Source organism: Micromys minutus (assembly GCF_963924665.1).
Source record: "Micromys minutus genome assembly, chromosome: 9".
Classification (NCBI taxonomy): domain Eukaryota; kingdom Metazoa; phylum Chordata; class Mammalia; order Rodentia; family Muridae; genus Micromys; species Micromys minutus.
The window spans coordinates 18,835,185-18,850,293 of NC_137978.1; the positions used below are offsets into that span (position 1 = coordinate 18,835,185).

The 15,109-nt window shown below is 42.3% G+C and overlaps 1 protein-coding gene across 2 annotated transcripts in view; it reads right to left on the minus strand.

Moving 5' to 3' along the window:
- ADAMTSL1 (ADAMTS like 1) overlaps positions 1-15,109 on the minus strand; it is a gene marked incomplete at its 5' end in the record, with an annotated part of 379,578 nt that overhangs the window by 152,426 nt on the left and 212,043 nt on the right. For both annotated transcript variants that reach the window (XM_080921555.1, XM_080921554.1), the window contains one exon: positions 7,379-7,680. In XM_080921555.1, coding sequence (XP_080777681.1) covers positions 7,379-7,680 — 302 coding nt within the window. The remainder of the gene's footprint in view (positions 1-7,378; positions 7,681-15,109) is intronic.

Genomic DNA, 15,109 nt, shown 5'->3' on the forward strand with positions numbered 1-15,109 from the left:
ACAGATTCAATCCAACTCCCATCAAAATTCAAGTGACATTGTCCATAAAAATGCAAAACATAATCCTAGATTTTATATGCAACCACCAGAGGCCCTAATCACTAAAATTTCCCTTAATAGGATGAATAACACTAAAATGTCACAATTCCCAATCTCAAATTACAGACCAACAAAGCCAGCTTTACACTAGCACAAAGCCAGACCAGAATTCCAGTAGACTAGAACAGAGGACCCAGAAATAAGGCCACAAGATTATAGAAACCTGATTTTTGATAAAGGTATAATAACCATACATTGGAGAAAAGACAGTGCCTTAAGATGTGTTGGACAAACTTATCATGGTAGAGAAAAAATCATTTAAAATGGATTAAAGACCTTAATGTAGTTTACAGGTGAAGCACTTTAAGATATAGGTGTAGGCAAGAACTTTTAAACAGGTTTCCAATAGCGTAGAAAATGAAACAAATCCTTGAAAACTGTATACCAGGCAGGGATTAATATTAAAGATATTAAGTATTAAATATATTAAAGATAAACAGAGAATTGCAAAAGTTAAACACACACACAACCAAACTGCTATCAACACATAAGCCAATGAGCCGAATAGGCAGTTCTCAGTAAAGAAACATGGCTGGAGAGACAGTTCAGTGCTTATAGCTCAGTTCTTGCCATGTCGGTCTGATGACTCAAGTTCAGGTCCCTGCAGCATGCATCTGCAGTTCCAGTGTTCCTATACTGAGGTGGGAGAGGGAGAGGGGAATTACTGAATGCCTGCAACACAATTGCATTGCAGGGCAAAGCGGTAGAAACAAGATGGAAGGTAAAAACTACTCCCAAACTCATTTTTTGACATCCATACACACACACACACACACACACACACACACACACACCACAGTACTTATGTGCATCATGGCACACACAACATACAAGTATCCTCACATATCCACACACACCACATACAACTAAAAAGGATGAGAAGACCGATGAGAAAAGAGAAGGAAGATGAGGAAGAAGAGGAATGAGGAAGGAAGGAGAAAGAAAGTAGAAAGGAAGGAAAAAGGAGGAGAGGTGCTAATACATACCTGAACAATGTTAAATATCCTTAGCCATCAGAAATGTAAATTAGAACACTTTAATATTCTATTTCACGCCAGTCAGAATATCTCTCATCAAAAGCAAATGGCAATGAATGCTGATGAACATATGAAGAAGGAAGAAGAACCTTCTTTCAATTCTGTTGGGAATCAAAACTGTGTAGCCACTATGGAAAGTGGTATGGAAGTTCCTCAAACACCGAAAACAAAAGTATCACCTAGCTATGCCATTCTTGGGTGTGTAACCAGAGGCTGTAATCAGGCACACCACTGAGATACTTGCATATTGTGTTTATAGCTGCCCTATTCACAACAGCCAGGAAGTGGGACGAGGTTAGACATTAATCAACAAACAGCTAAGAAAATGTGTTCCATGAACACAGCAGAATTTTAGACAGCCATAAAAAATAAAATAAAATCATTGCATTTGTGGGAAAACAGATTTAACCAGAAATCATTAGGTTAAATGAAATAAGCCAATATCCAAAAGGCAAATGTCATGTATTTTCTCACACATGTGGATTCTCTCTTTTGCTCTCTCTTGCATGTGTATGTGTATATATGCATGTGTGTATCTAGATATGGGAATCTACATATTTATATGTTACAAATTGAAGAAGGGGAGGAATAGATTTTCAGAGTGATGGGAAGTAGGGTAATTGGTTACACATATGAAAACAAACAGAAAGGGGACTATGAAGGAAGAAAGGGAACTGGCTGGAAGACACGAGATGAGGAAAAGATGGTGAGGGAAAGGAAGCAACTGAGAGCCCAGGGGAATGGCGTGTGTAAGGATGCCATGATGAAATCTAATACTTGCATGCTAACTTGATAATGTATAAGACACTTTCTACTAACTTGTCTACCTGATAGCATTTTAGAGAGTCTAGAAAACATATTTAGGCTTTATTCTGGCTCTAGAAAGCGTAATGAAATTGGGGTGATCTCCAAGAAAGAACTCTGAAGCAGTAAGTGACCAGAGATCTTGTCATGTGCCTTACATGAAAGTACCTGCTTTAGGTGTGTGAGAGCCGGAACTTGTTTCTACTTGGAGAACTCTCTGTTTATAGAACATAAGCCCTCCTAATATGGCAAGGAATGGGGTCCAAAAGGTACCTTCCGCAGGACATCAGTAATCTCCTGCAGGGCCATGAAAGGCAGCCTGGTTTCTGGTTGAACTAAGGCTAGAAACCCAGATGGTAGGTGCTTTGCCTGATTCCCGGGCACCAGGCCCCTGTCACTAGCCACAGCCCTCCATAGATATGTGGTTACCAGTCACATACGGGCAATGCCCCAAGCCCCTACAGGTCATGTAGGCTCAAGACAGATCTCCGTTTTAATGAGGTACCTAAAGGCCTGGAGGCTTAGCAAATAAACTTTCCTTCCCAGACACTCCTCCCTGCAAAGTGGGGTATGGTTCTACATATCCACTTTCCGAAACAACAATAAATGTCTTAAAACCATAGACCGTCTCTTTTCATCAGAATCCACCGTGGGGAGCCGTGAAGAAGGCCTTCACCTACAGAGCTATGGTCTAATTTCCCGTTGAAGGCCTCTTCTGTGCTCCTAGCCACAGCTTCCAAGCCAAGCTCTCCGCCCTCCAAGCCAAGCCCGCCTGCTGCTGTCAACCCCCCCAACCCTTCCACCCCCCAACCCAGGCTAGAACCAGCCTGAAGGCCCCCACTTAGTTCGCAGCTCTTCTGGGGCTTCCAGCACTGCCTGGATCCCCGAGAGCCTGTGAACCAGATGTTCCTGGCCCTTGTCGCAGGCCTGGGGACCCCTGAGCCAGCTCTGGCTACCCTGCACCTCAGACTGCACTTCCCCACCCCTAGAGCGCACACCTGCCTGAGGACTGTGGGTAAGCTCCTTAACACTTCCCCTCATCCTGCCTCCCGGAGCCACCATGCCCTGTGGCAGAGCAGACGTGAGACCCCACAACCCTACAATCTCCCTTGGATTTCAAAAACCCAACTATTACTTCTTCAGAGGATTAATCACGGCAGATCAAAAGCACCTATGGGGTAAGCACAGGCTGAGATCAAGAAGCACTCTAGGGTTACTGAGTTTTAAATGGAGGAAACAGGAAACAAAGTGCGATGCTCTGCAACACTGGGTATTAAGTCTCTTTTGCCATAGGGTCAGTTGCTTGGACAGTTCTTAGGTGGGAGAACCCAAGCAGAAGCACATGGGCCAACCCTGTGATCAACATAGTCCATTTTTCTAGGATGAACACATCAATGATTAACTAATGGGCGGGCAGAGGGAAACAGACTGAAAGGGGAGGGACGGGATACCTGGAGGATAGGACCACAGAGGGAGCTGGTGCCCTGAAGTGGGTAGCGTGGAAAGAATGGGAAAGGGCTCTGTGTGTCCAGTATTCCTGGCACTGGGAGGAAGGCAAAGATGTAGTACTGTAGCTTCTAAGTTCCTGCTCCTTGGAGAAGGACTAACAGTCCCTGATCCATACAGATCATGTATGTTTGTATATGTGCGAGAGTGTGGTGTATATGCGTGATATGTACACTTAGGTTTGCTTGTACATATGCAGATCCCAGATGAGGATGCTGGCTGCTCTGCTCTGTTATTCTCTCCCCTTTTCTTTGAGACGGGAATGTCTCACATAGTCTGTAGCTGGGCTGTCAGTCAGTAAGCCTAAGCAATCCTGTCCCCTCACCCACAGTTCTGAGATTACAGACAAGCTTCCATGTGCTGGTGGGATCTGAACTCAGGTCCTCACGTTTGCATAACAAGCACTCTTACCCACTGAGTAGTCTCAAGGGTCCCCTGAAACCAATATTGCAAAAGTAATGGAGCACCTGTGTTCAAACACAGTGTATTCCAACAGGAGGGTTCTCCCCTTCTGACAAAAGGAGAAGAAAGGGGTGAGAAGGAAAAGTAGCAGCCAGTCCAAGATGTCACCCTAAAGTCTGCTGAAGCCAATTGTCTGTTTTTTCCTAAGTTAGACTTCCAAGTTGCTTTGACATCTAGAAAGTTAATACCTCAGTGCTGCTTAGATTCAGAATGGCCTTTCGGGACCACTCATAGAAAACGACAGTGCAGTGCTTAGGAGATGGTAGCATACCATTCATAGGTCTCGGGACTTTCATCTTCGAGCAGGTGAGCTTTTCTGTGTTTACATCTCCCAGAATTGTATGATTGTTGGTTGATATTTGATGACGGCTCTGTGAGCCTCAGCCACCGGCCTCAGATTGAGAGCACTCACCTAGTTCCTCTGGTTACGACTTCTGCTAGGTGACACATTACCTTTGCTTCATCCAACTTCATCTCTTCAGATTGTAGAAACAATAAAATTAGCCTGGCTGGCTCTAGAACTCCAACTGATTTAAAATCTCTGTGTTAATATTGTACATTTTAAGTTGGCTTCAGCAAGAGTGACTAAAAATATATGTCATCTTGAGAGTTTTATTTTGGTGGAAGATCAAAGTTGATAATACAATAAAATGTCACTGCCCAACGGTGATTTGAAAATATACATGTTGCATATAGTGAAATGGTTTGTTAGTGCATATGGGTATCATATGGAACACATAACCCAAGCCTATCTTCACCACTTTGGAATTTTCAACCCTAACATTTTAGGTGTAAATATATTACCTTGGCACATTGTACTCAGTTGTTGAGAGTTAAAAACCCAAGACATTTTAGGAACTTTGTCCTCTTTTGGGTATAAATGAAGAATAATCTATGTCATATAAAACCTTTCATTTCCTATAGGTAGAGATCAGTTGTATATAGAACATCTAAATCTTACTTTTCAATCAGTTTCTACTGAATATTCTTGAAATTAATCTTTTCCACATATACCCTCAAAATTTAATTTTAAACTCCTGGTTGGTCAGTAGAAGGCTGAGATTCTTAAAGACAAAGGTACCGGGCTGTCTCTATGTGCTACTGCATCTAATTCCACCTTCTCAAAATTTCATAACCAAGAAATCACAGTGTATGTTATCTAGATTCAAAAACAAATGTCTCTTGAAACACATCATGGTTTCTCATATATATATTTAAATATATATAATATATAATATATATATATATATATATACATCATAAGATATATTCAGGGCATACACATACATATATATATATGTACACACACACACACACACATATATATGTGTATATAAAACATTCAATTCAGGTGATCATGGAATTTGGAGATAAAAACAACCATTGGTCATTCCATTATTTGACAAAGCAGTTAGTTATTGCGCTGCATGCTTGTGATACTAGCAAACAGGAGGCTAGGGTTGAGTTCACACAAGTTCAAGGCCAGCCTGGGCTAGAGACTGATACCCTGTCCTAAAAACAAAGCACAAAATAAAAGAAGCAACAGCAACTACCAACTCCATCCAGACTTTCCCCTGACGTCTCGGCTCCTATAGGAGCTCAGAGATGCGCAGAGTTTATTTGACACATCTCCCTCATTAGACATGAAAGAGAGGACACCCTCAGACAGGGAAGCACACCAAGTAAATAGAGCACATTAGCTGGCTTCCAGGAAGCTCTCTCCTACAGTCATTTGGAAGAATTTCGATTTTAAAATACCAGGGCTCTCCATTAAAACACTCCAACGATTCCAGGCCTTGAAATTGGAAGATGTGCAAACAAACAAGAACCCTGAGGTCAGAAGTATTAAATGTTTGAAAAGAGCTGCTGGAGGAAAGTACATTCTTTGAAAGTAGAAGTCATTCCCCCCTTCAACCCCATGTGAATGGACAATGTGGGCACATTTAGTTTTACATTCTCAACCAGAACAAAAGATGCTTTTAAAAGAGTTTCCCAAATGTCATGCTTTTGAAAACAGTTTGGGGAAACTATGTGACTACCCCCCACCTTACCACCCCCCACACACTGGTTAAGTAAAAGCTTTGCTGGGCATGTGGAACCTCAACACTCACTAATATTTTAGTGGAGAACCGATCTGCACTCTGTCACCTGTCAAAACCTCTCTTGGGACTGATGCGCTCAATAGTTTCGATATCAGTCTAATGATGTATTTTCTGACAATGGGGAGGCATGGAATGAATTGATTTTTCCTGGCACACTCCATTTCATAACATTCTAAAGAATCACTGGAGGGCAGGGCAGGTGACCCAGTGTAATCATGAGCATCCGAGTTCAGATCCGAAACACACACTAGAAGGCTGAGCTTGGCAGCATGTGGCAGTTTTCCCAACACTGGGGTGCAGAGACAGTGGGTCCCAGGGAACCTGCTGGCCAGCCAGTCTAGCTGAAACAGCCTGCTCCTGGTTCTGGGAGAGACAGTCTCAAATACATGGTGGAGAAGTAATTCAGGAAGACTCCTGACATCACCTCCTGGTTTCTCTATACGTGTCCATACAGATTAATGCAACTACACACACTCCAAGGCCTCCGTCAAGAACCACTGAAGGGATTAACTAGCTTAGTTGTAATCTTCCTTTAACATATACATCAAAATCATTCACTACTCCATTAACCTCTGCAGTTACTGGTCATCATTAATACATTAATGTCAACATTACTGAAGTGATTTCTAGAGCATCACGGAATACACCCATGGGAATGAGGTGAAAATATATGTAAACATTTGCCACTAAATAATATTCATAATGAGAAACCGTCGGGGATTCTGTATGAGCCAAGGTACAGTAGGATAGACTGAGTGAGGACAGAAAACAGAAGCCTTGGCTAGGGCCCAGCGCTATCATTATGGCTGTGAGGGTTGAATAAAGTCCTCGATCTCCTTCTCCCCCTCCCTCTCTTTCCCTTTCCCCTCCCCTCCCTTTCTTTTTCCCCTCCATCTCTTCCCCCTCCCTCTCCCTCTCTCTCCCCTCCCTCTCTTTTCACCCTCCCCCTCCCTCTTTCTCCCCGTTGTCAATCCTATTATGCACGGTGCTTGTTGGCTTTAAACACCTCCTTTAGTTGGAAACAAGCTGAATCAATCTTAGGGACTCTATTGTGTGCTTGAGAACAGTAGAATGTGCAGCAATGGGGTTTCCCTTCGCTCCAAAAGCACCACAGAAAAGGGGCAGATAAATGAAAACTGAACTTTGAGAGCAAGGCCTTGGAATGACAGCTGCAAGCCAGGTCATCAGCTGTGCTGGCCGCTCAGGGCTGAGCCTGTGAGAGCCTCTCGGGGCGAAAGAATTCCACCAGGGTTTCATTCTATTTGCAATGGCTGCCTCTCCTTTCTTCACAGTTACCTGACAGAGTTGCATGCAGAGACAGAAGAAGCCGGGAAGATGACGGGCTCCGATCTAGGCGCCCCTCCTTACCTCCTCCGCATGACTCAGAGCACTTGGTGAAGCCCTCATATTCCCAGTCATACAGCTCGTCCAGGTCCTGCAGGCCACCCAAGAGTCTATCTCCATTATTTGGATTAAATTCAGGAGTTTCCCCATTGCAAGGTCCCGCGTAACAGGCACGTTGCGATGCTGGCTTGGGCCCTTCACATTCATCCACGGGCAGGTCAGCCACAGACTGAGAGAAAGGCAGGAGCACCTGGCACCTTATTATTCGCACCTGGGTTCCCACACCACAGGTGACAGTGCAGGCAGACCAAGCTTCTGGGATGAACCTGCAGTTGGTGAGCAAAGAAGAGGACAGGATGAGAAGCCCCAGGCGGGAAGCCATGGGCGCTGTGAAGGACCACATCGCACCTGACTCTGGCGCCCAGAGCTGTACCAGATCGAGATCCTCCACCCGGTGCTGGGCTCGCGGCTTCACTTCAATCCATGAGCTCATTGGCCACTGATTGTGGAGTGCGTGTTTCCAGAGTGTCATGTGAACTCCCAGCTGTAAGACATTCCAGCCACAGACCACCTGCTTGCTCACTGCTCTGCACCCCTAGAGGCAGCGGGACATTGGGGGGTCTCGTCCTCGCTCTAAATCCCAGCACTTGTGGCTCTTGCAGGATGCTGGCTCTTCTGCCAGCGGACCAACACTGATACTAAAAACGACAACAAGAACAAGCCCTTGGAGATATCTGGGAAGAGTTTTCTTTTAGTTCGGAGTTCATGTCTGCAACTTCTTGCCTGTGTTTAGTACACTTCCCAGGATTTATTTTTATGCATAAAAGGGATTTTTTTTTTTTTAAGTTTCCAAGAATGGTGCTGCCTTTTCCCTCACACATTCTTTGAATCAGTCTGAGCTCCGTGTCTTTTTATATCACATAGAAAGCTACACTCAGATGGAAAGCCACAGGCATGCTACAGTAAACAGAAGCTCTGCAGCCATGCCCGTTTGTTTCCCGGCCTCCACCCCCACCCTTGGAACGGAGCTACACTAGTAAGACCTTTGCTTTTTCTTGACTTTCTCTAGAATGCATGAAAATATCCGAATTCCCAAAAAGCTTTTGCTCCTCATTAATCAGCCAAGGCTGCAACTTCAGTGGCCTTGAAAGGTCCTCGGGAAATACCCAGAGGGAGCCATTAACGTTTTCTCAAAAGTTAGTATAATTTGGAGAGACCCCCTCCCCCAACCCACATACACCATGATATTTGTGCTTTCTCATAGGGAGGCACGCTGAAGAGGCAGGCGATCCTGGCTTCTTAAACATGACTTTGGCAGAAAATGAAGACCTTGGTGTAAACGTAGGGCATGAAATCTCAGCAAGCACAGAGGTTCACAGTTCAGGGATACTGACACTAGCAGCAAACCAATCCTTTGAAGACACAACAAAGATTCTCCCTGAGGTTGAGGTCATTCTGCCTTGGAGGATAGTCCTACCCAAAGCACACACACACTATTTGGAGGCCTGGTAAAAAAGATCCTTCCAAAAGAGACTAACTCCCGTGTTCTTGGAAGAGTGCAAAGGTCACTAGAACACCCATCAGAAGGGTAAACATGGATGTAATGACCACTCAGCATGAACCCCAAGAAGCTTTCACCCCAATATATCATACCCCCTTGTTTTTTCTTTCTTTGTCATCTGATGTAGAGACACAGGGACAAATAGTATTCCCAAAAGATTTCAACATCTTCCTCCTTTAAATAATGCCACCTGCATGAATTCTTTTGAAATATAAAACTGAAATCTGGTGTCAAAATCACTTCAGTTCTCTTATTGCACATCCACACAAATTTGTCCGTCTCCTGGAATAACAGTCAGGACAAAGACTCGGCCCTGGATTTTACAACCATGGTGCTGGCGTAATGGGAGATGCATATTAAGTCATTTTGCATATAATAGCCACTTGTCAGCAGAATACTGAGTAATGCTGCCTTAAAAACCACAGCGCCTTATTTTGTTCTAGACTAAGACAGGTGACAAGAACTGAAACTGCTCTGTGGACTGTACAGTAAGGACTATGCTTGTGCTACTGACAATAGACCCCTGTGGCTATGACAGCAGAACACAGTCAGCAAGCTTTTCCTGTCCAGAGTTAAGTTGGAAAATCATGTAGAGTTTGCATGTGGTGTGGGCTCTGCATCAGTCACTCATGTTTGCCATTGTTGGAAGAAATGAGTCAGTGGATGAGGGGAGCTATGTTCCAACAAAACTTTAGCTGCAGAAACTGGGTGGGGGGGCAGGATGTTTATGAAATGATCTGGATCTGTCCTGTAGGCTACTTTCAATCCCTGCTTTAAGAACAGACATTTTCTAGAAAGGCCAAACACTCTGAGATTCATAGACAGTTCCCAAACTTATTTGATCTCCCATCCCCTCTCTGTGTGTCTATATATTATACAAATAAACCACACACACACACACACACACACACACACACACACACATACATACACACACACACACACACACACACACACACACACACACACACCACACAAACTGTGTCCTCAGTTCTCTTTGTCTATAGGGTGAATGACTTTGCATTTGCATTTAGTGTCTTTGCAGAATCTGACTAATATTATCCCCAAAGTTACAAAAGCCCAGGGAACCTACAGTAGCCAAGAGCTGATTTTTTTTTAAAGTAGTATTTCTAAGTGATAAAAATCTGCAAATGTGCACATATAGATGTCAGAGAACTTTTGACTATATGGATGGTAGAGTAGATAGCAATAAAATACCCCCTGCTTCATAAGAAAAAGGCAAATAAACATTTACTTTACCCTCAATGAGAGTTTTATTAAGTGCAAAACAGCTTCTCTGGTGTAGCTCCTAACCTGCTGTCTTTGGAACATCATCAGGTTCAGACCAATTCAAAACAATTTGATTTTGAAATGGTGCTGCCTCTTGGCAGTTCTTTTAATTTCTCTCCTGCACACACTGTATGATACAACACATTCTCCTCGTGTTGAATTCAAGAGATTATATTTCAAAAAAAAAAAAAAAAACCTGATTGTACAAATGGTTACACGAAGCACTGCTTTTCTCCACAGTCCTACACCTTCCAACACTGCATTTACTGTCTTGAGTTTTGTGGCCACAAGTGGGAGGTAGCAAGGTCACAGAGAGGGTAGCACGGGAGGAGGTTTAAAGGTAATGTTCTAAAGTCTCATCCTGAACAGCCCTTGTGGAGCCAGAATCTTTACACTGTACTATATTAATAGCTCCCTGTTACTGAGCTTTGACTTGGTGTTTCAAGAGTTCTCTGTGTTAATGTCCACTGCTCAGTGAGGGAGGAGACTGACTGCTCCGGCCAAGGCTTTAAGAGACAGGTGTGAACTTCAGCAAGGTGTTATGATCCCCACATTTAGATTTTTCACTTCTAAGATCACACACACACACACACACACACACACACACACACACACACACACACCTCACACACATACACTCCACTTGGAAAATGAATGAAGTAGGCTTTAGTCTGGTCTTTTATTGCAAGCTTAAGTGTTCTCACTAACAAAGAGCTTCTGATTTACGCTTATTACCAGAGTCCTTTTATTGACACAGAGAGCAGTGAAAATCACAGTCACTTATAAGATCCCTAAGTGGCTTAGTTTATTACCAACTATTATGAAGTTAGAGGCATGCCCTACAGTAGTAAAAACAACCATTTTATTAATAATCTGCTAAACAAAACTAATATGCTCTTGATTGATTACCCATATATCACTCACTATAGACACCAGCCAAAGTGAGGCTGGGGTTTTATGAATATACTCTGTAACTTGTTTATTCAATTCCTCCTTTCCTTCACTGCTTTTGTGCTTGCTCTCGCTCTCTCTCCCTTCCTCCCTCCCTCCCTCTCTCCCCCCTTCACCACCTCTTTCTTGTCTCCCTCTCCCTCCCCTTCTTTCTCTTCCCCCTCCCTTTGCTGTCCCAGTCCTTCCCACCTCTCCCTTTCTCTCTCCGATTCTCTCCTATACATAAGCCTTAAGCCTATTTCAGAACTCACTGTTATTTGGGCCAGCAAGAATCTTAGAGGTAAAAGTGCTCCCTAAGCAAGCTGGTCCAGCCTGAAGACTCAAATCTGAATCCAAGAATTCATGGTGTGAGGAGAGAAAACTGTCCTCTGACCTATACATGTGGGCGGAGCATGCTCACACACACATACACAGATACACACACATGTGCACGCATTCATTCACACAGAGTAATTAAAAATAAAAAATGCATTAGGATTAATCAATGCTAGAATAACTTTATAGTTGTGCCATTTTAAGAAAAGATGTATTTTTCAGCAAAAAAAAAAAAAAAAATAGTATGTTTGTGCCTGGTACCTGTAAAGGCATTGGATTCCTGGAACTGGAGTTACAGGTTGTTTGTTGTAAGCTGAGTGGGGACCTCAGCAAGAGCACCTCTCCAGCCTGCAGAAAGGCTATTTTCACATTGCTGTTAGTCTCAAACCCTGATTTCAAAATTCTTAGTGGATGTTTCAGGGAATCATGTTACAAGTATCTATTTAGCTTAGTTCATTTTGGGCCATGAGTCTATAGGGGCTGTGGCTCCCCCCCCTTTTTTTTTTCTGGAATGTATTTATGTATGGAATTCGTGGTATGGCAGTACAGTGAGAAGAGAGGCAGAGAGAGAGAGAGAGAAAGAGAGAGAGGATAAATGCATTCAAATGAACGACAGAGGAAAAGGAACACTCATTAAACGTGTCTTTTCTGTTTCAGTCTTTCACTGGCTCTCAGCTATTGTACCTGTCTATCATATATATGGCTCTTATAAATTCCTTTGGAATGGTAATAGCTTGTATCTGGCTCTCACATTAGCTGAGTTTCTTATTAATGAGCTACAGTAGCTCAGTCAAGGACTAATTTTCCATGGTTTCAACTAGTCATGATCAACCATGGACCAAAAATACTAGGTGAAAAGCTAGAGAAATAATTCACAGTTTTAACTACTTAAAAAAATGTACACTACCATAGTTGCTTTACTTCGTTATTGTTAATCTTTTTTGTGCATAATTTACAAATTAAACTTTATCATAGGTATACACAAATAGCAAAATACAGTATCTATAGAATTCAATACTGTTTGTAGTTCTGGCCATGTTCAGGAGTTTTGTGGTTTATTTGTGAATGAGGAAATACTAGAAATGCAAATTTGATAAATGTTTATATTTACACCCAAACCATGCAATTTCTTTTAAAAACTTTACTTTAAAAAAGAACATCAATACATTTTACTTATTTGTTTGTTTATTTAATGTAAATAAACATGTTAGTTTCAATGTATGTATGCCTACTGTGTGCATTTTTAGGGTCTATGGGGGCCAAAAGAGGTGTCAGCTTCCATGGAACTTGAATTATAGGTGGTTGTGAGCTGCCACATAGGAGGTAACCAAATTCGGTTCCTTTTCAAGATCCCTGAATATTTTTGCCTTCTGAGCCATCTCTCCAGCCCAAAACCATTATTAATTCCAATACTAACCATACATGTATCTAGAAAACATTATGTTGGAAAGATAAAATATAAAAAAGTCTGCCCCGAATTAACTGAGATCGTCTTTGTAGAAGTATATCACTGGGACAAAGGTCACAGACTCGATTGCCAATGATATATATGCACAGCTTCATCTGATACTTAACAAAAGTTTCCTTTCTTCTTACTCTATTTATGTTTGAAAAGTTGGCTCTTTTGCTTCTGAATAACCCTTGAAAGAGTAACAGAGTAAAAGCTTTTGGGCCAGAACAGCTGTGTCAGTGGAAGTTGGGTTTTTGTGAATCTGAAGAAAAATGTATGTGCGTGAGAAAAAGAGCTGAGTAAGAAAGGAAAAGAGGGAGGAGGAGCAGCCTCCTTCCTGTTCCCCTTCTTCTCCAGTTTCACCTCTACATGTCATCAGAAAGACTCCCATAAAACTCCTTAATGTCTCGAAATGAAGTGGGGGCGGGGCAGCTAAGAGCTTTTCAAAACAAGCAGATAGATGCAGAAAACCACACAGCAAAGACAACTCTTGAATAGAATCACCTTAGGGATTTTCAAATTAGTTGCATACTTTTCAGTTTACAGGGACTTTGAAAATGATCACCAAGGTATAGTTTTCACATCTTGGTCAAAACTAGGGTGGCACAAGGCACATGCTTGTTGAGAAGAGTTTCTCTCTCTCTCTCTCTCTCTCTCTCTCTCTCTCTCTCTCTCTCTCTGTGTGTGTGTGTGTGTATGTGTGTGTGTGTGTGTGTGTGTGTGTGTGTGTGTGTGTGTGTGTGTGTGAGAGAGAGAGAGAGAGAGAGAGAGAGAGAGAGAGAGAGAGACCAGGTAAGATAAGGTGAGGATTAAAATGTATCATATATTTGCATGAAACTGTCAAAGAAGAACAAAAATAAAATTTTACAAGTTTAAACAGGATTACTGAAAAGAATTGAAGTTTGTGGACACTATCTACCGATCATACTATTCTATATGTCCTCAGAGCCTAAGTCAAATACATGAGAATCTCCTTTAGGCATGTAAAGTCTCCAGCTAAGGACTCTAGGTCTGAATGTGGAATTATGACAGAGTTATCTGGCTGTCAGATCACAAACTCTGTATTTTTGTGATGGATGCAGTTCCTACTGAGGTCTCCAGGGAAACTGTTTCCCAGAGCTCTCCTCTACAGAGCCTCTGGCAGCACCACATCCCCTAGTTTCTCTACGTCCTTAAGCATCCTGTCTCCTGGTGATTGAGCATCGAGAGAGAACACTATGGTGAAATCTCAGCAGCAAAACAGAGATGGATGATCTTACATCCAAAACTGAATGATGGATCTTAGAATCTAAACAGATGAAAATTCGGCAGAGCCACCAATACAACTATCTGAAAAAAGGAGGGGAGAAAGTCTGTGGCTACCTGTGTTGCATGCTGTTAACCCATCCACACTAATGTGACCCATTCCCAAACACACAGGCAACATGGAGGGTTTTCCTTTAGAGGCTAATGATTCACTGGGGATCTGAAAGAGAGAGAGAAAGAGAGAGAGAGACAGAGACAGAGAGAGAGAGAGAGAGAGAGAGAGAGAGAGAGAGAGAGAGAGAGAGAGACAGAGACAGAGAGAGATGACTTCTGTAAGAATCTTTTAATGACTTTCTTGTAGAAAATGCTTAGTGCTTGAAGTGAAAGAGAATTTGAGTTCATTAAGAATCCAAGAGGACCCCCAGAAACAACTCACAGACTGTATGAAGTCCAAGAAATAAAGAAAACAAAAAATATACATATATTCACAAAACAAGAAGACTTTGACTATTTCCATGTTGCGTTTTGTTTTGCATGTACTTTACGCTTATTGCAACTAATAGGTTTTCAATGCATACTGTCAAGCCCTTGAAAAAAATCAAGTACTGACTAAAAAACATATTCACATGGTTTTATGTAAAACTTATTTTAATGTCTGAAAAAACAGTACTGACAAAAATGTATAATTTTAAGCAAAAAATTTTTAAAATCTTTACATTTATCTTTGTTTTGCAAAATAAAGTCGTTTAAAAAAAAAAAAAAAGAATCCAAGAGGAAATCTCATAGGAGGAGCCAGTGAACTGGGAGCTGAGATACCCTTCCCTGCCCAGGTCACTTTGGCCAGGGCATTTGTCAGGGACAGGTAAAGATTAAAGCACTTTCTTGAGTTAATGATGCCAAGCTTGGTTTGTTTCTAAGGTTACCGTCTTCTTCCTCATCTCTC